Raw genomic sequence first — 25904 nt, forward strand, 5'->3', positions numbered from 1 at the left:
GTTTTGAAATGACTTTTTGCTTTATCAAATGCCAAAACTGGAGAGAAATTAAAAAATAATGTAAAAATCCAAATGAAATATTTTTAACAAAACTTTATGAATATGGCAATTTGTTTCCATTCTTTTCTTTCAGTGGTGAGATCAATGAACTTTAGCTCTGGGTCAATATACAGCAGTGCTTTGGGGTTTGTAATTCTTTTGTTCAGGCAATGAACTGGGAAAAAAATTAAATAAAAGCAATTATTTGCAATTCTACTACTCTAATGCCAACCATAAAATCTTTTATTTGAAAAGCTACCAGCTTGGCAACTACATATCCAATACAAAACAAAGAAAACAAGAAAGCAATAACAGTAGTCTATCTACCTTTCCAGTTTTACCATGAAAAATGTACTTCTCTATGCAAAACGTCTCTAGATCAATGACACAAATGCACATTTCTTACTTTTCTATGAGAGTGTATGCATGTACAGCTTTCTCCATCTGTCATTTCTGTTTTACATAGAGTCATGATATTTACATTTCAACACACCAAATGGCAAAATATCTATTACTCAAACATAATATTTGATTTTGTAATTTCCTAAAAGGTTGAGTGCATTTAACCAGATACCATATTTGAGCTTTCCATATGTAATGAAACACAATAGGAGTTCATTAATTCAGAAGAAAGGCAGGCACACTCATGATGTGACATTAAAACACAGAAAAAAAGAAACATGAATTCCTTATTGCACTTTGTTTCAAAGAAAAGAGATCAGGAGAACATTTACAATAGAAAAAGTGTTTCTTTCATAGAAGAAAGATTTCTTTGGCAATATGAATGATATTAACTAATTCTGCCTTTGAAATAAGCACTTTTCATAATAAAGCAACAAATCATGGTGATAATGAACAACCTATACTGTGCTTGGTTTTTGTGACGTTCTCTTAAACATATACACACATGCACACAAGTCTGTTAAAGAATGCTTTCCTGAGATCCCCAAAAGCTACAAAGTGCTTGAGCTGTCCCGGACCAGGGTCTAAGAAGGGGACAGGCCACCAAAGAACTGGTGTTCAACAACAGCTGATCTACACACACTTCTGGCTAGTAGGTGCAATTATTTATGCTGGCAGCTGTGGAAAAGCTGCAGAGGGATTCACACTTCTCAGTTATAATTCTTTGATGTACTTCAAGGTTATGGCAACCAGACAAGGGCAACCTTTGTGCTTTTCCTTGTAACTGCCTAATGTAACCAGAGTTTCACCTAAAGGGGGTGAAATGTGAGTCCACTATAAAGAGAATGGAAAAGAATGCGTCCAGATATCCCTTTTCTTGAGTAAGCTGTACAGAAATTCCCAGAATGAACATGTCCAAATAAGGAGAAATTGCAATCTGTATCCTGGTTTTCTAAGTAATTGAGTAAATTTCAAAACAGAGTGAATACAGTCATTTCCCTTGTCACTCTGTCGAACTCACACTAATTCTTGAATGTCATTTTAGAGGGGTAAAAAGACTAAAGATAAGCAGTTTTTATAATTTAATGAAAACTAGCAAGTGGCTGGAGAGGAAATACCCTACTATTATTCATTGTGAAGGAAGCTAATGAGATCACCCTTCCTTAGACATCAGCAGGTGGGAAATCAGACATCAGTGGTTATGCTGCACAGTTCTACTCTTTTTTTTTAAAGCTTTCCATGTTACATTATCTTCTGCCCTAATTGCTGTAACTAAAGGATGAAATAGAAGAGTATGGTAAGGGGTTTGGAAGGACTGATGTCCCATCTAGACAACACGTCCGTTCACTATAACAGATGAAATTAGATGACCAAACTCACTGTGAATTATATGACCGGTTTGCAGAGGATAATGACAGCAGAGCAGAAGCTGCAAATGGACTTTAACCATTACAAAACTCTCATTGATTTTGGGGTCTTTACCTACACAAGTGGTGTTAAGTAGTTTCCTCTTACAGAGATGTATTTATAGAAATGTGTCTACTGTCTGTTGTTTCACGCTTCTGCTTTCTATTGCTTTAACTCTAGTTAGATTGGACAGGTTATTTTTTTGGGGGTTTTTTTTATTCACACAGTGTATATAAAATATCTACACTGTAACTGCTGTATTCTTGAGGCTGTTTTATGTTATATCATATAACAATCCTTTTAAATGACTGGGCAATGCTACATACAAAACTGGAAGGAAACTAAAGATCTGACATTGCGATGATTTGGTTTCTTAGGATCTTGCTTTAAAAATGTTATAATACAAATATTTTCTTGCTATTTGATTTATGAATGATGAAGCTACAGCAAAATAATGTCTTTAATTGGTAAACAAAGCTATGGCTTCCTATGAAGCAAGTATGATTTCATTGAAACATACTTCTTTTAACTTGGACAGCAATAATTTTGTGCAAGCTGTCAGACTGTCTTAGCAGCAGAACTTATAACTGAATAGCCTGTGCTGAAAACTGCCCTCGAGGTGAAGTATTGCTAATCAAGCAGTAAAATATTTGTTTAATTTTGTGATGAAGCTAAATAATTAATAAATCTAACATCTCTCTGTGACATATCTTTTGGGACTATGTAGAGCATAATGACACTAAGTTTAGGACAGTTTTCAATTGTAGTATCTTGATTTTATGACTGCTAGGACCAGATGACATCCAGTAATACCATGACATCAAGTCTAATTAAATGTTTCTCAGGACTTGTAAACTGTCCACTCTGCTCCAGGCTAATAAAACCGTTGTGAAAAGAATGCTAGCTTTTCTGATTTGTATTTTTTCATTCTTCTTTCAATTTTCTTTAAAAATTAATTTCATGCAAAAAAACCCCCATGAGTAATGTTTCACTTTTGTTGACAGACTACAAGATATTTTATTTCATTTCATCCTTTTTCCCTTTTGGAAGTTTGGACTCAACATTCACCACAGCAATGCCACCAGGAACACCACAAAAAAATTATTTCCTCCCTGAGCTGGAGGAGTAGCTTGCTATAAATGACTGCTTTCTCATTGCTGTTTATGCAATTAGAAAGCAATCATTAACATGAAAGAAGGTTTCTATTTCCTGTTCTGAACTGTGGTACAGGGGCTATTAGCAATTATTGGCATAAAAGGTGCCCCTACAGGCAGCTCTCCAGATGTTCTCAGTTTTGAAGAGTTACCAGCTTCATTCCAGTCTGCCTGACCTCAGGCTTCTTTCTTTGCTAAGAGCTGGCTGGACTAAGAAAGTGATTTGTAATGCAAGATAATAACTTTATTCAATCTACTAACTTCTGAAAAATGTTCTATATTCATCTGTGCCAGTGAATGACACATTGTTTCTATTAACTATATTTTTGCACGTATTCATCTCTTTCATACAGGATTCCTATAAAGCTGCTGAAACTTGAAAAGATGGAAGTTTTGCTGGAACAGAAACCAGTTATTAAAAATGGGTAGGATACAATTGCAGTCGCTCCCAGTCAGAGCTGTAATACCCCTCTTTGGGCACCCTCCACATAAGGTATTGAAGAGCAGAGCCAATCTAGTAACAGTTTAGAAAGGATTCACAGTATAAGAGAGATGGGACTAATTAGGCAAGGAGCCATTGATCGTTGTGAGGTTTTTGCAGGAGCAGAGGAAGGTGGCTGGCATCCAAACCCTACATTTCCTGGAATACAAAGAAAAAAGCAGTATCTAAAATGGTAATGTTTGGATGCAGATTGAAAGATTGCCATGCTGCAAGTATGTTATAGAGAACAAAAATAAAATACAGTTAAGTCAAAAACTGAGAAGTAAAAAAAAAACCTGACTTTTTTTATTTTGTCTGTGGAGTGAAACAGGAGTGTTTGACAACACTGAAGATTCTGCATGTGCTTAGGAATGTGGCTATGGCGACACAGAGTAATTCTGGCAAGAGGCATCCTTGTCAAAGGCTTCCCAAAGTGCTTCAGTGTAACCAGGAGTATGAACTGTTGTCATTAATTAGTTTTCTGTATTAATTCACTCTTAGTTTCTCTTTCTAAGGATGTGACCTTAAAGACACTTGAAGTCCAGGGTAGTTTCCCTTTGACTTAGCAGACTGGCTCAGGCTCGAAGTCTCAGAACCACTCTGCCTAAATAGAAAGTATCCTAATGCAAAGACTCCTAACCTAAGGACCACAGTCTTCCCAGACAGCCTTTTACAGTCAATGGATACCTGCCTCCATACACTGAGATTGTAGGTAGAATAGATTGCCTTCTGGAGTTGTTTCTCCCTCTGTTGACTCCAAGAATTCAGGGAGAGTAGACTCCTAATTAGGTAGCACAGGTGTTTAAAGCTAAACTGGTTGAAATTTTGTCTCATTATACAGACAAAAGAGTTATTTGTTTGAAGACACTATATGAGACAAAAAATGAGTTCAAAATGAGAATTATGTATTAATCTAATGTAAAATTTAAAAGTTACTTGCCATTTCACTGATGGCTACAATGTCACTAATCTGAAAAGGAATTCCCAGAGCTGAATATGACTAATACACAGTTTAACAGAATTACACCAAGGAAAACATACATAATGACTAAATCAGTATTTGTTGGTTTAGAGAAGATAACAAATATTTGAGATCAAATCAGTCCCTTCTTTGGAAGAGTGTAAGGTTTTCTTGAGATGATTCCAAGTATTGACTTAGCCTCACCTTAAGAAAAAAAGAAACTACTGTGCTGACAGCTCTGCTTTCACAGTCCATCCTCTAAACCTGCAATAAATACATAAAAAATCTTTTTCCACAGAAGTAAGGGTCTTTTTATAGGTTAATGATAGCTATACTACTTCTCAGGTTGACTTCAGAATTTAAAAGAAATGGTACATACGGTGCACTTCCCCCACAGTATGTCTTAATCCCTGACCAGGGAGAGGTCATTTTTTAATGTCCAGAGCAATCCATTTCTCCACATAGAAAGAAGGACACCAAGCATTTGCACTGCAGAGTGACCTGAGCCTATTTTAGCAAACTCCCAGAAAGATGGCTTTTTGTCTTGGGAAAATTATCAAAAGCCTTCCACTTACTCTGTCTGGCCCAAAGCTCAAAAAGCATCTAGATTTAGACAAAACAAATCTATGAAGGCAAGGAAACTGCATGCTATGACTGTATGCATTTGGGCTGACTGCGTGTTTTACCAAAGCATTATTTTTTGTATTTGCAAGGTAGAATCAAACATTTTCCTTTGTGAGACACATTCTTATCTCATGACCTAGTTCTTCAGTGGGGTTGCATTCTAGAAATCCTTATATTGGACTTTTGCTACTTAGGAGGTCTCAGGAATGTTCCCATCATTAAAAAAACAAAAAACAAACAAACCTCAAAACAAAACACCATCTGCAGTGTTCTTTTCTCAAAAGGAAAGAAAACTGCCTTAATAGTAGAGGAATTAAAAAGAGGGGATTCACATGTACATTCTGTACATTCACATGTACATTCACTGCACAGTCTGTAAAGAAACCTTGCAGTTTCAAACATTCTAAATATTTTTAAAAATTAAAAAAAATTAAATTCATTAATATAAACTTCTGAATCATAGCTGTTATCTTCTTTAATCCTCAGAGAGTTCTTTGTGCCTCATGACTTTGGAAAGAATTAAGAAACAGCTCATCTTAGAGCCCATTGTGCATTCCCCTTAGTACCATTTTCTTCTTTTCCTACAATTACTAGGATTTATTTTCTTCCCTTGAAAATAGGATTTTTGTCTCATTTGAGTCCTTGGTATTTAATTCCTACTTGAAGTCATAATCCTCCCTGTCACATCACACCAATCTCTTTGTAGCTAATTCTGATTTCATGGGCAGGATTTTGACTTAGGAAGAACTGATTATTTAGGTACACCTTATGTAGCAGGATTTAGTCCTTCTGAAACATACAAAGTAAGGAATAATGCAGCCAGACAATTTTAATGAACTAAACATAAGGTACAAGCTGTGAAAATTTGAGCTCCTGGCTATCACTTCTCAATAACATATTAATTAAGAAAATAGAGTGTACTCTTTTCCTTCCAAGATACTGCTTTGGAGAGCTACCTCTCTGATATACAGGCTGTCCCCAAAAATTTAACGTGAGGTGATAATTTTTCCAATCAATGGTGTCAGAAAAGTCTCCAGACCTCAACTGGTTACAAACCTCTGACTAAAAACAGACTAAATGTTATAACACTACATGGTACCCACTTGTCCAAACATATAGGGCTTGTTTGGGTTTTTTTTCCATTTTCTGATGAAATGTGTAAATCTCTGAAACAACTTTAAGATTGTGACAGGAATCCAGGTGTTTCTTTAATGGAACCCGTTCTCATGGGTTCTCTCTATGGATGGAAAATCCTTTGTTGCCAGACTTCTATTCAGGAAAAACTGCAAAGAAAAAAAAGCAACTTAAAGCAGTAACTGATTTTTGTAAAGCTAGGCATGTTAAAAAAATAAGAGCAGTTATTGATTACAAAAAGATTCTATAGCTGACAAGGAAACCTCTTGATTTTCAGGAAAGGAAGTCCTGTATTATTGTCTCAGTGCTGAGCTGACAGGATCATAAATTGGAATTTATTAATTCTACAGGACTGTCCTTCTGTAGCACCAAATAAAACCTCCCATTTCATAGGGGAGAAGAAGATCCATATCATTGAAAGCTCAATACCGATACATGACCAACCAATTTCAATTTAATGGATTAATTTATAGGATATCATGTACTGAACATATGAACTAGAAAAAAAAAAACAAAAAACCAACAAACCAACAAACAACTTCAGTAAACATACAGAAAGTATCTTTTATTTAATGTGATATTTTATTTCAAGTGACTTGATATATGTAATCAGTAATCATCACAAGTTTTCCTATATTAGAGTTTGCACTCAAACATTTTTAAACCTTTTTCTCTCTGTGCTTCCAAGTATTTATTGTAGGAACACCTTAGAAGCTACAATACTGAAACTGTTCATCTTTGTTATGGGAACTTAGAAGTGAATAAATACTGAAGCTCAGCATATTTTTAAAATACAGAAAAGAGTTAACTCTCAAGCTTCAATGTGTATTTGGTTTATTTTTGCTTTGGGTTTCTTTGGCATATATCTCAAATAGCTTATAGGAGTGGAAGGTTTGGTCGTAAAATCTTCACACATAAAGGAACCTATTCATTCCGTGATTCTTTTCGAAACCTCTTACTACCAAACGGAAACACACGCAAATTAGAAGGAGGAATACCTTCTGGTATCTTCTTGCAAGGTCTGTGAAGAAGACATAGAGCGGTTTCAGAATCTTGATTGAAAAATATACACCGTTCCCTCTATTTATCGGCACTGTCAGAGGCACGCAGAGCTCGGGAAATTACGTGCCCGTGTAGCCCGGAGATCCAGCGGTCCCGCGAGCTCGGCAGCGGCTGGAGGCGGCGGCGGGGCCAGGGCGGGCGAGCGGCGGCGCGGGCAGTGCGCCGGGGGCGCGGAGCGCGGGGACTCGCCCGGCCCCGCAGCGGAGCCCCGGCGGGAGCTCACTTCCCGTCATCCACGCGCCATCTAGCGTCGGGAAAAGGGACCCGGCTCGGCACCGGAGCGGAACGGAGAGGAGGAGGAAAAGGCTCCCACACCCGTCCCAGCTCTCGCCGTTCCCAAAGCTGGTAAGAGCCATTTGGATATTGCAACCAGAACTCCGGAGTGGCTCGGGGCGGGTTGTGAGGAAAATCGCTACACTTCACTCCCAGGCATCTCATCCCCTCCTTTTTTTCAGTGAATGGTTCCCCTTCCCTTGAAAGCCGCTAGCGCTCCGCAGAAATCCCCTCGGTACCTCACCTAAGCCATCGCCGCCGCCCGATCCCTACCCAAAACACCGCGAACTCCAGAGGGTCTGAGCGGCGCTGCCGGCGGAGGGGTTGGACCGCACGATCCCGGCCCCGCAGAGACACACACCGGCACACACCCCGACACACATGCACACGCAGGCACAGCCGCGCTCCCTGCCTGCCCTGCCGCCGCCGGCGCGCCTGCCCGCAGCCCCTTTGTTCCGCCCGCGGAGCGATGTCCTGCCCGCCCCGCGCTTCCCCGTGCCCGCTCTGCCGCCCGGCGCCGCCCGCCCCTGCGCCCCTCGCCCGCGGGCGGCGGCGGCGCGGCGGGGTGGCATGGCCCGCCCGCCTTGGGGGAGGCAGCGGGAAGCCCCCTTCCCCGCCCCCGGCCGCGCCAGGGCCTCGCCGCTGCCGCCCGCAGCCCGCGGCAGGGCAGGGGCAGCGGCCGCAGCCGCAGCCGCGCCTGACAGCGGCCCCGCGCCGCAGGATCCGCGCCCCGCAAGGACGTGCTCCACGAGCTGCCAGGCGCGATTACGTTGTTTTTTTCCCCCCACCCACCCCTTGAACTTGTTGCTTGGCGCTCGGCGGTGGCGGAGGGGGGTGGGGGTGGGGGAAAGCCTTATTATCGATGTCCCTTTGGATGCGATCAAGCTTTCTCAGGAGCAACTACTTCCCCGCCGTTCCCGGCGGGGCGCGGAGATCTAGCGGCAGAGCCCGTATTTCCAAAAGTCTCTATGCAACTGAGCGCTCTCGCCAGACTTTCACAGGTAGGTGCCGCAGACTGGGCACGTCTGGAGGGATTCGAGAACTGAGCGGAGGGGAAGGGGCGAGAGAAAGGAGGCGGGGGTGCGCGGGGGGGGCGGGGGGGGGGCACGATCCACCGCCGACCGCCGAGCCCTACGGCACCTCCGCACCCCTGCCCCGCGTCCCCCCGCCCGCCCCGGTCCCCGGCCTCCCCCGCCGCCAGGGAGCTCCAGCCCCTCTCCCGCTCCACGGCCAGCCTTCCCCGGCTTCGCCTTTCGCCGCCCGCTCGGGCGCTCCCGGGGATGCCCCGTGCAGACCACCTACTGCATGTGTATCCAAAGCCCCCGCTCCTACCCCCGCCAGGACCGCGGGGGCTCTGCTCGATCCCGGTCTCCTCGCCGCAGATCAGCCCCTGTCCGTGCCCCGATGCCCCGTCCGGGGGAGAACCCCACTCTGCCCGCTCCCTCTCTGTGGGGCGCTCCCCGCTCCCGGCGCCCTATCCCCGGCATCCCTCCGTCCTTCAAAGCATTTCCTGCACGAAAAACTTGCCTTAAAGTTTAATGCTGCCGCCCGGAGCTCCTCCCCCTGCCCCGCCGGCTTCCTCTGCCCCGCCGGCTTCCCCGGCCCCTAACCGGGGTCTGGAGGAGTCTCCGGGCGGCGATTAAAGCTCAGGGAGAAGATTCGTCCCGCCGCTGCTCCAGGGCTGCCGCTGGGAAGGGGGTCGGCCCGCCCGGCCCATCCCCTCCGCCCCGCCACGGCGAGCGGCGGCGGCGTTGGCGGCCCCGCTGCAGCCGCCCGGGAAGGGCTCCGCTGGCTGCCGCGGCCCGGCTCCGGCGGCGGGCGGGGAGCGAGCGGAGGAGGGGCGGGGGGCCGGCTGCATCGCGCGTGGAAGAAAATCTCCGTCCAGGTGGCTGCACAGCTGCACCAGGGCTATTAGCCGGCTCCAGGGGCTAGTGCATTGAGGACTGTTGCGTCCATCCGGGGGCCTCGAATGGAGACCTTATATTCAAGGGATCTGGCTGTTAGAGTAGCTGCTTTGAATACAGGGATTTCCAAGTGCCCTCGTTTATTGTCCTAACAGTCCAACCAGCGCCTGGAAAGCATATTCTGGGGTGAAAAAGTGGAGAAAACAAGCAAAAAGGTTTTCAGTTAATACTGAATATGTATATGAACAAAAATGTTCAGAAATTCTGCTGTCTCAAGAATGTGTGAGAATTTGTATTTTTCTTTTCCCTCTCTATTTTAGTGGCTGGACCAGAGCTGTCCCTAGATTGACTCTCTTAGCTGTAATAGGTGTTTGGAGCCATGGCGGCAGGTGTAGCAGCTTGGTTACCCTTTGCCAGGGCAGCAGCCATAGGATGGATGCCAGTGGCTACTGGTCCCATGCCAGCTGCTCCACGGCAGGAGAGAAAGCGAAGCCAGGACTCTCTGATTGTGCTGAATGTGAGTGGCATCCAGTTCCAGACATGGCTGGACACCTTAGAACGCTACCCTGACACTCTGCTAGGCAGTTCAGAGCGGGACTTCTTCTACCACCCTGAGACACAGCAGTACTTTTTTGACCGGGATCCTGACATTTTCCGCCACATTCTCAACTTCTATCGTACTGGGAAGCTTCATTATCCCCGCCAGGAATGCATCTCAGCTTATGATGAGGAGCTGGCCTTCTTTGGCATCATCCCTGAGATCATTGGTGACTGCTGTTACGAGGAGTACAAGGATCGCCGGCGTGAGAATGCTGAGCGCCTGCAGGATGATGCTGATACGGATCACGTACCTGAGAGCTCCCTACCCTCAATGACAGCTCGTCAGAGGATGTGGAGGGCCTTTGAAAACCCACACACCAGTACCCTGGCTCTGGTCTTCTACTATGTCACTGGTTTCTTCATTGCCGTCTCTGTTATTGCCAATGTGGTGGAGACAGTGCCCTGTGGGGTAAGCCCGGGTCGCATCAAAGAGCTGCCCTGTGGAGAGCGGTATGCGGTGGCTTTCTTCTGTCTGGATACTGCCTGTGTCATGATCTTCACTGTTGAATATCTTCTACGTCTGCTGGCAGCTCCTAGTCGCTACAAATTTGTGCGCAGTGTCATGAGTATCATTGATGTGGTGGCCATTATGCCATATTACATTGGCCTTGTGATGACAGATAATGAGGATGTCAGTGGGGCTTTTGTGACATTAAGAGTCTTTCGTGTCTTCAGGATCTTTAAGTTTTCCCGCCACTCACAGGGTCTGCGCATCCTGGGCTATACGCTGAAAAGTTGTGCCTCGGAGTTAGGCTTCCTCCTCTTCTCACTCACTATGGCCATCATTATCTTTGCCACAGTCATGTACTATGCAGAGAAAGGTTCATCAGCCAGCAAGTTTACCAGCATCCCTGCAGCCTTCTGGTACACCATCGTCACCATGACAACACTGGGGTAAGTGCAGCTGGTGGTTGGTTCAGCCAACATTTCAACAAGTGTATTGGCATGAACGGAAAATACTCAAAAAAAAATGGTGATAGAAAAAAAATGTGAGGCTAAGTTTTTCTTACAGAACTTTATGAATACAACTTGTGACTTCCTTCTAGATGTTTTACATGTTTAAGAGAGTTAACAGCATTCCTGAAATTAAAATAACCCAAATCCAAAAACTGCAAAAAACCTGAAAAAGCAAACAATGAAATAAAGCAAAAAGGTCTTGAAACTGTTTGGTTTTGGGCAACGAAATTGGAATGTTTTATGAGTATCTGTGAGTTATCAGTGGCTTTTTAATGGAGTATTGTCTTTGCTGGAAGGAGCTGTTACAGTGTTGCTAAAGTAGTAATATTTATAAGGAGAACTGAAGTACAAGCTCTTAATTTGATCAGTATGTGGATCTGCCATTTTGTTTTAAGTCATGTATTGATGTAGACCTGGATATTGAGTTTGTTATTACAAACATCATTTGTTTTCATGAAAATCATACCTTGTCTTTAAAAAAAAAAAAATCCTGATTTTATTTAAGACACTGAACACATTTCCTTTGATTTTCTTGGACCTACAACTTTTAAATGATGAGTGTCAAGCTACACTGACTGGTGACACACTCTGGAAAATGATCTGAGGAAGTGTGAGACATATGACACATCAAGCATGTGTCTTCAAACATAATTCTAATGGCAATACAATTTCTTTCAGAGAATAGGGGTTAAAAAGTGTCACTGTTGACATTAGAATTCAATGCAGTTCAATGGGAAGATGAGAGCATTATTTTATAAAGTCTCTGATAACAAAGTCTGATTGTATCAGCTGATTCTGTGCACCAAGTTATAAAATGCATTTGTCTGTAATTACAACAGGGATTTAGAAGGTTTACTAATTTGAGATCACAATTTTTCCCTATTCTTAATTTTGAGTTGTATAGTACCATCTATGAAACTGAAAATTTGTTGATTCATTAGAAACTGACTAGTTATTTAATAATTACAGATACTAAATGACAAACTTTGCACTTTCATTAAGGCAAAGCCCATCATTTTATTAGCATTTTGCCAGATCTTGTTGGGAATGTTGAGATTTATGAAACATGCATAACTTTTAAATTTAACAAAGTGAAAGTGCATTATTAAACTATTATGAAAAACTTGATTTATTATGTGCAATTGTAATTTACTTGGGAAACGCACATACAAAATATTGAAAATGATAAAGGGAATGTCTTGTGTCACCATTTTTTATACAAGGCTTTTATCTTCAGTGTGATATAACAAATGAAGATAAATATAGTGCGTAGTAAATATTTCATACTTCTTGTAAGGGCAAGTTATGCTAAAAGGGAGTGACAAGAGCTTTGGGGATTTTAATCTGCCTTTTAGGTTCCTGGGTGGTTTTTTGGTTTTCATCTTCTGTTGCTGGTGACAAATGGAAGGGACCAGTTAACAGAAGAAACAAGTTAGGCATGATAACTAGTTCCACATTCCTGTATTTTCTGATGCTGATATTTTTTACCATTTGTTTTTAATTAGAACAGTGAGGGTTTCAAGAAAGAACTGACTGATATTTAGAATGTATAGTCTTAATATAAAGAACAGAAGCTGGTCTATGTTTTTGTTTGTTAACAAAAGGTACTTTCTGAGTAAGTTGTTTCCATGGTCATGCACAATGTGGAAAGTACTTGTCCATGGTACTGAACAGAAACTTCTTGTTTTATGCCCAAATTGCAACTGATTATAACACAGGTATGATATCACAGCTGGTGTTAATATGATTTGTTTGTTTCTTTGCCAGACACACGCACATGCACACACAAACACGAGTATTATTCTGAAATTCCAGGTTTTGAAGTATTACTCTGAGTAAAGTCCTCTAAAGTACTGCTGAAATTCAAACATGATTTCATATCTCTTTGAATAGAACCTAAGAACCTGTTTTTAAGTACACAGCGACACACTATTTTGGTCCCAAGTGGAACAAAAAAGGGTTAAAGAAAACCCACTCATGTTTGACTCCTTTTTCAAGGCAGTTTGCACAGAGAAAGTTTTGAGCAGGTTGAACAGAGATCCACAGTCTCACCCTCAGGAGTTCAGGTATGATGCAGGTTCAAATATGACAGACACCACCAATTTTTATGAAATCTTTAATCAGTGCATTAGCTGGATGATGTCCTTTTAATAACATCATGATAACTATATAAAGATTATGTTTAAATGTTAAATATATGTGAATAATTTAAATAAAATTAGCATAATAAAAGCTTTGAAATCTTTTTAGTTGATGGAATAATTACACAAAAGGAGAGGGAAATTGCAAGGAAAAGCATCAAGGGTCAGTGAAAGCTGATTGTAATTAGTACTGATACCTTTTCTATGTGCTAAAGCTTATCACCTTTTTACTAATACAGAGCTCCCATTCATTTTAACTTTAGTTTTAGCTGAATCAGGGGTGTCTAAAAGGACTCGATGGGAACAACTTTTCTCTTTTAGAATCAAAGGTTGATGAAGTCTTTATGTTTTAAATGACACTAACACGCAGCAGGTTGTGTGAAATACTACAAAAATACATGAAAGCTAATAGCGAATAACAGATTAACATAAAATTGAGTTTTTGAGTCTTGGTGTCATTGTCATATTTTTCTAGATAGCAAAGGTATTGAGTAAGCGACCTTTGCAATTTGGGGACTTAGTACCTTGGAAGCAGAGCTATATTTCTCAGTTCTGCATGGTTGCTGAGCAATTAAAGTGTCTTTAAAAAACATAGATTACATTTTCCTCTGCAGAGTGCTAGTGACTTCAAATATTACTATATTTTTGCCTCCAAGGATATCCCAGCTATTAACTGCTCTTGACTGCTCAGCTCAAGTAGTGCATGTACATGGAAATGTTACATGAAATAGATGAAAAAAAATGAAAGGAAGGGAAGAAAGGAGGAAAGGAAGAAAGAACATGAGAAAAAGATACAGAGAGAGAAAGAGAAGAGAAAGATGACTAGGAAAACGGCATGCACACTTCCAGAAACTGAACTGTCTGATTTTAAACTTCAAACTAGTGTTTTATCAGGATTAATTGTAGCAAAAGTAAAGTAGGAACAAGAGGAGTAAAGAGAATAAAATTGAAAGAGGTCACAAAACATTTTATGGAGATTCAAGATAACAGTGGAAAGCATAGAAGGGACATAAAGGTCAAGAATCAGGTTAGTGTGAAACTTGGCAGAGAAAAAACTCAAGTCTATGGAACTGGGACTGGCAGACCTCCATAGGGGCTTGTGAACATCTATACCCATAATGACAATTATGTCACTTTCTGCTGTCACCTTATAACATGACAATCTAATAACTTTCTATCTGGCCTGTCAGTAGCCAGCAAATGAACTGCAATAGCTGGTAAGGTTTTGATGGTGTAAGGATATTGTTTGTTCCCAAGTCAGTCAGATCTATAGTGTAGTTTGTGTTTTATGAAGATATTATACTTTAAATAAGGAACGTAGTGCTCTTCTGTGACTAGTTCTAAAGCAATCTCACTGCTATATTAAAATTCTATTTTTATAGCCTTTACATTGGGTAGCTTTATCAAGTCACACAATGCTTCTGTAGATGAGCACAATACTTTATGAAGGGAAGCTTAAACTCAAGACTACTCATTTGCTTGCTTTGATTGGATAAACTGGAGGCGTGTCTTTCAGGAAAGATAAAGCAACTATTTGTTTTCATTACTTGTTAATATAGCCTATAATGCTTGAGGAAACCCACTTAAGACATATCAAATTCTCTGAAGACTTTATAATAAACAGATGACTAGATGTGGTAACAGAAAGCCTCAAAGAGTGAACAAGGGAAGAGAGCAACAGATTTCCTTTTCCTGCACATTCATGTTCTTTGCCATCTTCAGTCTGTTTTCCATTCTTTTTTTCATCACTATGGGTATATATGGGTACATTTCTCCATTATTTATTCGAACTACCACTTTCCATAGTTTTCATGGTTGGGGTTGGTCTACTGGTTGACACCTTTCCTCTCTTCTTGAAGACAAGGTTAACTTTTTAATAAGACTCCACTGGCTTTATTTTTTCTTCTTCTGCTCCTTTGTTCCAGATTCCTAATTCATCCTTCATGACCAAATACACAAATCGAAGATTTGTGAAAGATCAAAGATCAAATCTTTCGTTTGTCATCATTGTCATTCATTTGACCTGAAATTTCCTCAGAACAGATTTTTTGTTCTGATATTTTTTTTGATGAATTTTTCCATATAAGCATCATAAAATTTCCACATCATCATTTTTTTCCCAAATGCCACACATATTCTCTTCTCTTTTCTCACCACTGTGACATTTTCAGTGTGTTTAGTTCCTTATAGTCTCTGCATTTTAGTTTAAAACAATCCACATCTTCAGAACTTTTATTAAAAAATTGAGTTTAATAAAATCTGACAAGAGAGAACAAAATTTAAAATATTTGTTTTGTGAAAAATGTCATTAAGAGTTTGTATATATTCTTATGATTAATGTTACAAATGTAAAGATTCCCAAATTAGAGTGTTCTTTCTGTATCTTGTACATACGTATTGCTCATTCATTTTTTGTTCAGTATTTTCAACGCTGTTTCAAGTAGAGTTTTTCTGGTTTTGTTTTCTTATATACAACCTAGTGGATTTTGTATTTTACAAATGTGTTTGATGTCTCAATCTATTTTCTCTTCACAGCAGAGACATTTAGCCTATATAACAGAGGAGGGACAAAGCGTAGTTGTGATCACTTTCAAAGTACATTACTAGATATTCAAAAAGGACTCCAGGGAGAATCTGTTGTACTAAGGGTCATTTTGATAGCAGTAAAAAAAAAAATTCTGTAACAAAAAGATTACTCAAACTGTATTGGGCTGTTGTTGCTTGACAGAGAGCGGAGTAATTGTATTCTTATTTAGTTGCACTGGGGACCGGCTTTCCTCTTCAAAAAAATCCTGAAAATCTCTTAGAGGAAAAGGAGTTAGCTTGTTATACTCATTTTTCTTGAGCATGAATTTCCTTAGTTCAGTTATGAAGAGAATGAAGGTGATACTTAATAAAAAGGTCTTCTTGCTCAGGATCTAATGTATTTGCTCCTCTGGTAGAAACAGATGGAATTTTGTTTCCTTGTTGTTACTGTGAGACAAGGATAAGAACAATTAGATTAGTGTGGACCTGGATGTAACACAGAAATATGCTTGGTACAGCAGAACAAATCATCTTGGAGAGTAATTATGACTAGTGCCTGATCTATTAATTAGGGCCTATCATTCAAGTAATCATCAGTGAATACTGTCATTTTAGTAAAATCTTTAAGTGATCAAACCCAAGAAGTTCAAACTGAGTGATGACAATCCATACGTGACTCACATCATTGTGCCTCTGTCTAAGATGAAAAATTTGCAATATAAAAGCCTTATAAATCTATGAATACGGTATTAGAAATAGTGCCTACTATGAAAAAAAATATCCGGAAATGGAAACTGTATTTCTGAACAGGGGAACATAAATACCACAGAAATAAAGTGACTATTCAAAATAAGTTGAGAACATCTTGCAACTTCAGAGTGACAATTAAGTTTTCAGACATTTGAAAGAAAGTCTAATGAATTAGTCCTTTTACTTGATTTTTATGACATTATAGCCCATTGGCAGAAGTTTTTAATTTTCATAATGGTAAGGTAACGAGAGAATAATCTGGTTCATCAGGGGTTAAGATTATAGAGTGTTCCAAAGAGGGAGTATAAATTAGAACTACAGAAACAATGTTTAGAATCAGCCTTACCAGGTTTCATCAGTTACCTGACAACAGAGCTGACAGAGTGATGGGAAAGATTCTGTATATTTCTGTACCTATCATTTATTGGGCAATAGTTAAGAGCACAGATTTTTCTGGAAGACACAGTCTTGAAAACTTTTTTTTTTTTTTTCTGAATTGATTATGCATTGGAGAAAAGGTGTTTGAATTTATAGACAGTGCTTTAAAATGATAGCTCTCTGCTTCACTTCCTGGAACAATAATAGTCACCATGCTTGGACTTCAACCCCTAACACAGTTAGGAGCCTAATTTCTACCACTGTTTCTTAAATATTTTTTATTAAGTATATGATTTTGATCTTCCTGTGCCTCTGGTAATGTTTTATAAAGTTCTTGTTAAATAAAAAGCATGTGGGGTTTGTTTTGATAAAAAAATCAATTTTCCCCAAAGTACAGAATGAAATTTGCATTATTTCTATGGCATAGACTTAAATACCTGTGGTTTGAGATGAAATAAAAAATAATGCTTTGACAAGACCATCTGATGTGTAACAGGTATAAGTGTCTGGTAGAAAAATTCTAGATACAAAAATTTACTCAGGTATCTGGTGTATGAAGGCTCAGGTTTAAACGAGAACACCTATGAAGATCATGTGATCAATGCATAAAAAGAATAAAATCTAACAGGATTCAGCTCTATTATAATTCAAATGAGACTGCACTCCTTTTCTCATAGCAGCGTAGACAGAGCTTATGCATTGTTAGGAGATACATCTTAATGTACCTAGTTATCAGTACAGCATTCCTACTACCATGAGTTCAAATTCTAGCAGTTAAGTGCATTGACAAAAGCTAACAAGCTATCTGATTATTAAAGATATAAAGATGTCGGTCATATAAGCAATTGTATTTTTTGTGTATTTAGAAAAGCAGTTGCCTTTCTTATATTCCACTGTGCAGTACTGTTCTTTACTTATCTGCAGATCTCCACCTTGAAGGTGAAAGCATTAGGAGCTACTGTGTAAATGTACTTAATTAGAGCATGATTCTTCACTTACAGAAAATGTGAAGTTGCTGAAAAACCTAGAAATATGTTATTAGTATGAACAAAGTAAAATTTTACATATTTAAAGTATTTAGGAATAGTATTTTGCATTTCATCCCTGTTTTTTCAGTTTCATCTGTGTTACTGGTTTCTTTGATCTGGTTGGTTTAACTGAGAAGTCAAATTTCACAGACACAGAGATCTCCTGGTTTTATTAATTTATAGGGCCCAAACACTACAAGGAAGAATTCAAAGGCATTTATATATCTGGAGATGAAGATAGGCACTCAACTTGAATTCTCAGAAGAAGCTTGGGTGTTAGAAACACGAAGGAGAACAGCTGAAGAAAGCCAGCTGTGAAACTAGGTACCCAGTCACCTTAGAAAACAGTATTATGTGCACAGGAGTAACTTCTAGGATAAGTATAGAATACTGTGCTCAGACTTTGGGTATGCCCCAGAGTCAGGATCAAATGCCCCTATCAGAATCAAATGGATCCTCTTAGGCTTCAGGTTTTGTTAAAATAGAATATGTCCTATTTTTACATAATACTTTAGAAAGGAGATAAGAGTGTTGTGTGTATGGTATGCTTAGGAAAGAGGAATGAGTAATTCAAGTGAAAAAAGAAGGGTAAATGAAAGATTAATGTAAAGCATCCAAGGGATATATTTTTTGATCCTGATTTTCTGTCTCTGTGGTTTTCAAACCAAGAGTTCAGCATGAAAAGATATGTGAGAAATGGAAGCTATGACGTGTAGATATTATTAATGAAAATTTTTTTAGAAACAGTGTGGAAAATTATGAAACAATGTCAGGTAGGTGATTCCATTTTTCAAAGCAACATGCAATCTGAGGATTTATTTGTTTCAATAGGTCTCTTATTTAGCGTATGCACAGTAAATTTGTTAAGATGTTGATGTGTGGTAAGAAAAGGTAAAAGGTAATTCTCAATTTTGACCACTGTAAATTCATCCCCTTCTCTGGTATGGTGGCACACATTCTTATTTTGTGTCTATTTGATTTTTTAATGGACATTGTTTGTACACTTATGTAGGAGGTTTGAGAAGTACTTTGCCTGCCTTTGGGTTTTCTTTTTGTGCAGTAATATGAGCTTTGTAAGCAGAGTCTACAGCTCTGCTAGTTGATTTTTACCTTAATTCTAAATGAAGCATATTTAAGTCAAATTTTCCTGTTTTTTCCTGATTCTTTGTAAAAAAAAATTATTTCCTGAGGTAAGCATCTTGTATCACAGTTCTTTCTCTTTGAGGAAGCATTGTGATTTGTGAGCTGATTTTTAACCAGATGGTGTCTAGCTCAGTTTTTTACTTATTACCACTTCCACTTAGGCTTTATATCAAAAAGTAACATATTTAGCAAAAATCCCAATATTGAGAACACTTGTATATTTTTTAAAAATATGATCTATTGTAATATCAAATATATAAAAATGTTATAAAATTTGTATCTGTATAAATAAATTCAGCTGTTTTATTATTGAAGACTCAGTGTCCTTATCTAAAACATCTTATAGTATAAAAGGCAGTATAAACTTCTACGATTTTATTTAATTACTCTGAGTACTTTGGTAAATTAAAATAAAGTAAGTATGTTTCACTACAGTTTTAAATCTCTTGGATTAAGAGAATTAATCTTGGATTAAGAAGTAGCTGTGAACTTCCTTAAAGGTATCTATAATAGTATAATTTTATGATAATACATTATAATGCTTTGATAAATTATTTTTTTGGAAAAAAATATTTTGAGGCCAAACCCCAACTTTTTTTCAAATGTATATCCAGAGATGAAGATTTTTTTTTCTATGAATTGTACTGGCAGATTCTCAAAATACTTTGGCTGATACACAGGGAACAGTCTTTTAAGTTATCACTTGAAAGCTTGCCCATCCAGGCATTCCCTGTAAATGGCTGAGAGTTAGACTGTAAGGTTGTGAAGGAATTAATTTAGGATTGTGTAATAGCTTACAGTCTGAATGTGTCTTTTGCATCCTAAGTCACTGCTTCTTTCAGTAAGACGAACCAAGAGAGTTTTCTGTATGAGAGCACATGTAATTTGAGTGGGATCCTGGACTTTTCATTTTTGTTTCTATTCATATCACCCTTTTTTATAGCCCAAAAGAGGAGTTTTATTATTTTGTTAGTAGCCTTACTTTCAGTTTCTGAAACTTTTATCTCTTCCACTTGCAGCCACTTAACAATTCCCTGAGCATCCTTATCAGCTGTGGGCAGCAACCACTGCACTGTGCAGAGTTGCTTAGGAACAAAATTGATGCTCTTTGACATGGTGGATTACAGCTGCAACATGCTGGTCCCCAACTCTCCTTCTTTCAACAGAGGAATAAAAAGTAGAGGTGTTGAACATGTTTTCCAAATCTGATTGTTAAGAGCCTATATACTTTTTTGGTTTAGAGTATCTAATCACTTCATTATTGATAGACAACAAACAGGTTAAGAATTGTGGCCGTTCTATTGAAGACACAGCAGTATCAAAAAATCTTTAGCAACAACTCTTTTTAACTCTTTGTAATGTAAATACCAGAGTATCTTGCATCACTTAGAGAATTGAGAATTTTCAGTTTTTCTAAGTTTTTTGGTTGGTTTTTTTTTTTTTTTTTTTTTTTTTTTTTTAATGCATTTGTTTACATGAGTTAATGAAATCCAAGTTGAGACATGGATATCATGGACTAGAGACATGAGAACTGGACAGAGTATATACACCTATTCTCACACACCTAGCGAGAGCTATGGGTGCAGCTGTCTCGTGTTTATTTAATATGTACTTATATAAAAAGAAACTTTCAATATTGTAAACTCTACACTGTTTGAGAATTTAGGTGGAATTTTCCGTTTTAGCATCTGGATGGAAGCTTGAAAGAGTACAAATTGAAGCTTTCCCACTGACAGATAGTTTAGAGTAAATCTATCCACAGACTGGCTCAATGATTTGATGTGCTCAGTATTAGTTATTTTCCAAGTGAAAGGGAAGCTCAAGTTTTATCTGATTTGCTTGTGAACAAAGTAATCAACCTATAGTATGTTAATCTGTGTCAAAAGGTGCTGAGTTTTAGAGGTAAATATTATAAAGGAATCTGCTTACAAAATAAGCCCCAGGTAGTATGTGATACGTATGCTATACTTCTCAGACCACATGCTACTTCTGGCACCTCTCTCCCTTCATCCCATCACAGTCAGATCACTGTAGAAATTGCAGCTGCTGAAAGGCTGCAACCATCATCATTCCTTTAGCCTACAGTTTCTTTCCTGTGAAGGCCCAAATTTTCAAAATTTAGTGCATTAAATAATTCATGGGAGAACCAATTTTGCTAGTCTTGCTGCTGAGCCCTTCAGCACGATTCAGCCTCTTGCCACACTGGCAGAGCTGTGGCAGTCTCTCTCCTCCTCTGGGGACAGGCACAGCTGCAGACTGAAGATGATGCTGACTTGTCGTGTCTGGCACAGATGACCTGTGATTTAAAAATATAGACATCTTTGTGCAACAGTGCACATGTAAGATAAAATCCTAGTTGTGGGAGGGGGAGATAGGAACCAGTTTTGTTTCGGGTCTCTAGAAGATGTAAAAGAGTGCCTGGAGTGAACTGCCCAAATCCCTTTGGATGCAACTGCCTTCTGGCAACTGTCTGCCCTGAGCCCTCTTCACACCACGAGTACAGCACAATGTCTGTCAGGCAGTCATCCATGGAGTGGATTTACAGTGGGTTTGGCCATGCAATAGGAAAGAGGTTTGGGGTCTTGCAACACTTTTCCAGACTGTATGTGAGCTTTCCCTATTTCTCTATGTAGTCACAACATTTAGCATGCACTGCTTGCTATGTCTTCACAAACAAATTCAGTAAATACAGAGAAAACTGATAGGTGGTTTGGAATACTGGACAGAAAAATGGATGGAAATATGGATTTATATCCACATAAGTGGTTTTGAAAGATAGTTATATCAAAAGGCTGAAATCAGGTTGGTTCATCTCTTTAGTCTCTCTCAGTGGTGTATCTTCTGCCTTAATATACTTTCTGATACTTGTTTTCTAGCTCACTAGCTATTCTCAGAGGTTCCTTTGTTTTCAAAGCAAACAAACCCAAATGCAGCAGAAAGGTTTCCTTAAATAAACCTTTCATGTTGTCTATACATAGTTCATTTCCCAGTCCCTATGTTTGTGTGGAAGGGTAGAGCTATAGAATCTAGAGATTGTGTCTTAGGTGTGTGGTTTTTAAAGACAATCAGGATATAAATCTATTTTAAAGGAGACAAATAGGACACGCTGTACAATAGAATTATTATGGAAGGATCTGGAGGTGGAATTCCAACTTGCTTCTCTGCCAGTTGCTTACTATCTCTGGAAGATATTTATAGGTCTTAACTTACTCCTCCAAAAGTTAAATAGTTCTGAACTAGTCATCCTTTTCTCACTTAGGAGGTAATGAAGAGAAGCAGGCATCTGGATGTGCTCATTCCTCTGCACTGAGTATAAATGAGATTTATTGTAATTAGCAGAGACTTTAAATACCAAGTGGAAATGGATGAGATAAATCCCAACCTCCGTGGGTAGTCAGTTTGATCAACTCTCCTTGTTCCCAAGTTATATAACTGTGAAAGGCCCATAACATATTCCTTTCAAAGATCATAGCAGAGTACATGCTTGGCATTTGATAGCAATTCCCACTTCATCAAAAAGGCAACGTCTGCTACATTTAAACTCAAAATACTCTTGTTTTGTGTAACCCAGAAGGCCACTTCAGTGCTTTTGCCAATTTTTTGTCCTTTTCCAAACAACACAACAAAAATTTTAAATTTGAAAAAAAAAGAGATTTAATGTTTGTGCTGATTTAGAAGAAGCCTCTAGAAATTTGAAAGAAAATTTAAGTATCCACTGTAATTTTCTGCAGGAAAGAGGTCATTCTTCAAATAGCAATGTTTGTGAATTAAGATATGGAAAGCTTGATTACCAGTATTACCCTTCAAAGAGTTGTGAACTATTTCTGTTCTTCTGAACAGGAAACCTAAAGACCAAGCCACATGGTGGTCTTGTTAGCTGTTTCACCACTGTTCATTTCTAAAGTGTCCCAATGCAGACACATCCCCCCACGTATCCCCCCGTGCCGCTGTTCTAATGTCTGCCAGGAGGTCTCAGAGCTCTAGACTGCAGTTAGGCATTGCCAATGCATAGCTGTGAAGCAGACTGAAAATTTTAGAGACACACTAAAATAAATTTCAGCAGGGACACTCTACTCATTGCAGAAGTAATTTTCATATTTAATTCAATTAAAAAAATACCATTTTCTCTAAAACTGCCTCCAGACTGAAGTATTACAGAAGCTTGAAGGCCATGACAGGGTATTATGGTCAAAACTACTTCCGAGTTTTTGTCTTTCTTGTTTTCCTTCTGAACTTTGTTCACTTCTCTGCAAATCATACCAATCTCTCTGGTAAGGCAATTCTGTACTTTGGTATGGAATCCTGTTATCAACAAAGATTTGGTTTAACTCTTTTTAGTTTGTTTTCATGATTTGCTTTTCCAGAACAGCAAATCTCAAATTTGCCAGCTAGTACAGTTCTATACAAGTGTGAAATAACATTTCCTTCAGTATGTTCCTTTTTTTAGTGTAAGAGTTCATGAAATTTGGCTCTTTTATGCATTAAATGGCATATTAATTTCTTTTTGTGTCTGTGTGTCTGTGAAAAGAAATGAATGAACTACAGAAGAAACAACATTTCCTCTTTTTTCTTCCCCTCAAATGGCCAGCTTTATCACAAACATCCAAATAAGTTTTAAAGAAAAAGTGCTATCCTGCATAACTAATGAAAGGTTGCTTCTCCTTTGAGGGGAAACAGCGGTTATTTCACAATTTGGGGCAACAATTTTGATTAAAAATAGTTCTGTTCCCATTTGCAGTTCAAGCTAATGCTTTTGAAAAGCTAGAAGAGTGATGATAATGATGGGAAAGAAGCTCTTTCTTAAGCTTCTTGCTTACTTCTAAGTTGTCCTTGGAAAAAATCCTGGCATGAAGACAAGTTTTTTACGTGCTTCTGAGATTTGAAGTTACATTTTTAATATGACAACCCCTTTTTCACTGCCTTTAGAAACAAATTGAGAATGGGGACCTATGAAGCTGGTATGCAAAGAAATTATTTACCTAACTAGTTTGCTAGAGAGAAATAGATGAAGACAGTGTTAAAAACTGAGTTGTTAGTCCTTCAAGAGAGCAGCCTGAGAGTGGCTAGTGTTCTGCACCAGGGTGGTGTGGTGGGATGTGAGGTGAGAGAGTGAAGGTGCAGCATTCTTTCTGAGTCTTGACAAGAAAGACACAAAACCAAATGACTTAATAAAATAGATGTTTTGATAACATAGAGTAAAGAGGAGTATTGTTATCTAGTAAATCTTATTCCCCTTCAGATGCTGGGAAACCATGCATTTGCATAGCATTGGATGGGTTGTGGGTAATTTTCCCTCAGCATGCTGCACAGATCCTGTGCATGCAGAGATCCTTCTTTTGGTCCTTTGTGGTATTGCATAATTTTTTTTTTTTTTTTTTTTTTTTGCTATAAAACAACTCTATTAATAAAGGATGTTTTCATGAGAACTTCTTGCTTGCACTTTTAGATGCAAAGTGGCATAATCACCAGTACTGAGTTGCCTGCTGGCTCCTCTCTTACAGTGATCTGGTCAGGTTTATCCTGCAGACAATGTGTTTGTGCAACAGAGCACAGCCTGAAGGCTGGGGTGGACATTCAGCATGGTCTGTTATACCTGCTCATTTTCACTGTTACGTCTATCACTAACTCTCCAGTGTACTGGAGAATTCAGTCAGGTTCACTACAATGGGTTCGTGGTGTGAGGTAAAGAAAAATACACCTGTTCACAAGATTTCCTTACTGTAAGATAAAAATTGGTAACTTAGTGATTCTGGTTACGGATTTTGATCAGAGGATTATAAAAAACCAAGAACTTTTGGAGTCAGATGAAGGGAAATGTCACTCCTGTTTTCAAAAAGGAAAGGAAGGAGGATCTGGGGAACCACACACTAGTGAGCTTTACCTCTGTGCCTGGGAAGATCATGGAGCAGATCCTCATGGAAGTAATTTTAAGGCACATACCACAAGGAGGTGTTTCAAGACAGCCAGCATGGCTTTCTTCAGGCAAATTGTGCCTGAACAATCTGGTGGCCCTCTATGATGGAGTGACTGCTACAGTCAGCGAGGGAAGACAGGCCAATGTCATCTACCTAGACTTCTCTAAGGCATTTGACATGGTCCCATACAACACTCTTATCTCCAGAGTGGTCCACACATGGACTTGAAGGGTGGACTTGCGGGGTTCTCGTGGATGAAAAGCTGAACATGAGCCAGCACTGTGCACTCACAGCCTGGAAAGCCAGCTGCATCCTGGGCTGCATCAAAAGCAGCATGGCCAGAAGGGCGAGGGAGGGGATTCTGCCCATTTACTCTGCCCTCGTGAGAGCCCACCTGGAGTGCTGCATCCAGCTGTGGCATCTTCAGCACAAGAAAGACATGGACCTGTTGGAGAGGGTCCAGAGGAGGGTCACAAAGATGATCAGAGGGATGGAGAACCTCCCCTATGAAGACAGGGCAGGGAGAGTTGGTGTTGTTCAGCTTGGAGAACGCAAGGCTCCAGGGAAACCTTTTTGTGGCCTTCCAGTATCTAAAGGACCTTACAAAAATGAAGGAGAGTGAATTTTTACACAGACAGATAGTGATAGGACAAGGAGCAATGGTTTTAGACTAAAAGAGGAGATATTTAGATTAGATGGTAGGGAAAAATTCTTTACTGGGAGGACAGTGAGGCATGGGAACAGGTAGCCCAAAGAGGTTGTGGATGCCCCATCCCTGGAAGTGTTCAAGGCCAAGTTGGATGGGGCTCTGAGCAGGCTGGTCTAGTGGAAGATGCCCCTGCCCAAGGCCAGGGGGTTGGATTTAGATGGTTTTTAAAGTCCCTTGCAACCCATAACATTCTATGGTTCTAAGATAGTATCAGAATAAGTTGAATATGTTCAAATAAATATCTAGAACTTTTTCCAAAAGAAACCTCACATTTCTTCTAAAAATTTCACAGTGAAACATCAAGAGCTCTTACAAT

The 25904-nt window shown here is 39.5% G+C and overlaps 1 protein-coding gene across 3 annotated transcripts in view; it reads left to right on the plus strand.

The window, feature by feature from the left end:
• Nucleotides 1-7518: 7518 nt before the first annotated feature.
• The window catches only part of KCND2 (potassium voltage-gated channel subfamily D member 2), a 265328-nt gene continuing 246942 nt past the window's right edge, over nt 7519-25904 (plus strand). For 2 of the 3 annotated variants that reach the window (XM_032106897.1, XM_032106899.1), the window contains exons 1-2: nt 8206-8538; nt 9762-10935. In XM_032106897.1, the coding sequence (XP_031962788.1) occupies nt 9821-10935 (1115 nt within the window). In that variant the 5' untranslated portion in view covers nt 8206-8538; nt 9762-9820. Of the gene's footprint in view, nt 7610-8205; nt 8539-9761; nt 10936-25904 lie in introns of those variants that run through there. The other variant, XM_032106898.1, reaches the window with a different exon arrangement.

Source organism: Corvus moneduloides, chromosome 4 (genome assembly GCF_009650955.1).
Source record: "Corvus moneduloides isolate bCorMon1 chromosome 4, bCorMon1.pri, whole genome shotgun sequence".
NCBI lineage: Eukaryota > Metazoa > Chordata > Aves > Passeriformes > Corvidae > Corvus > Corvus moneduloides.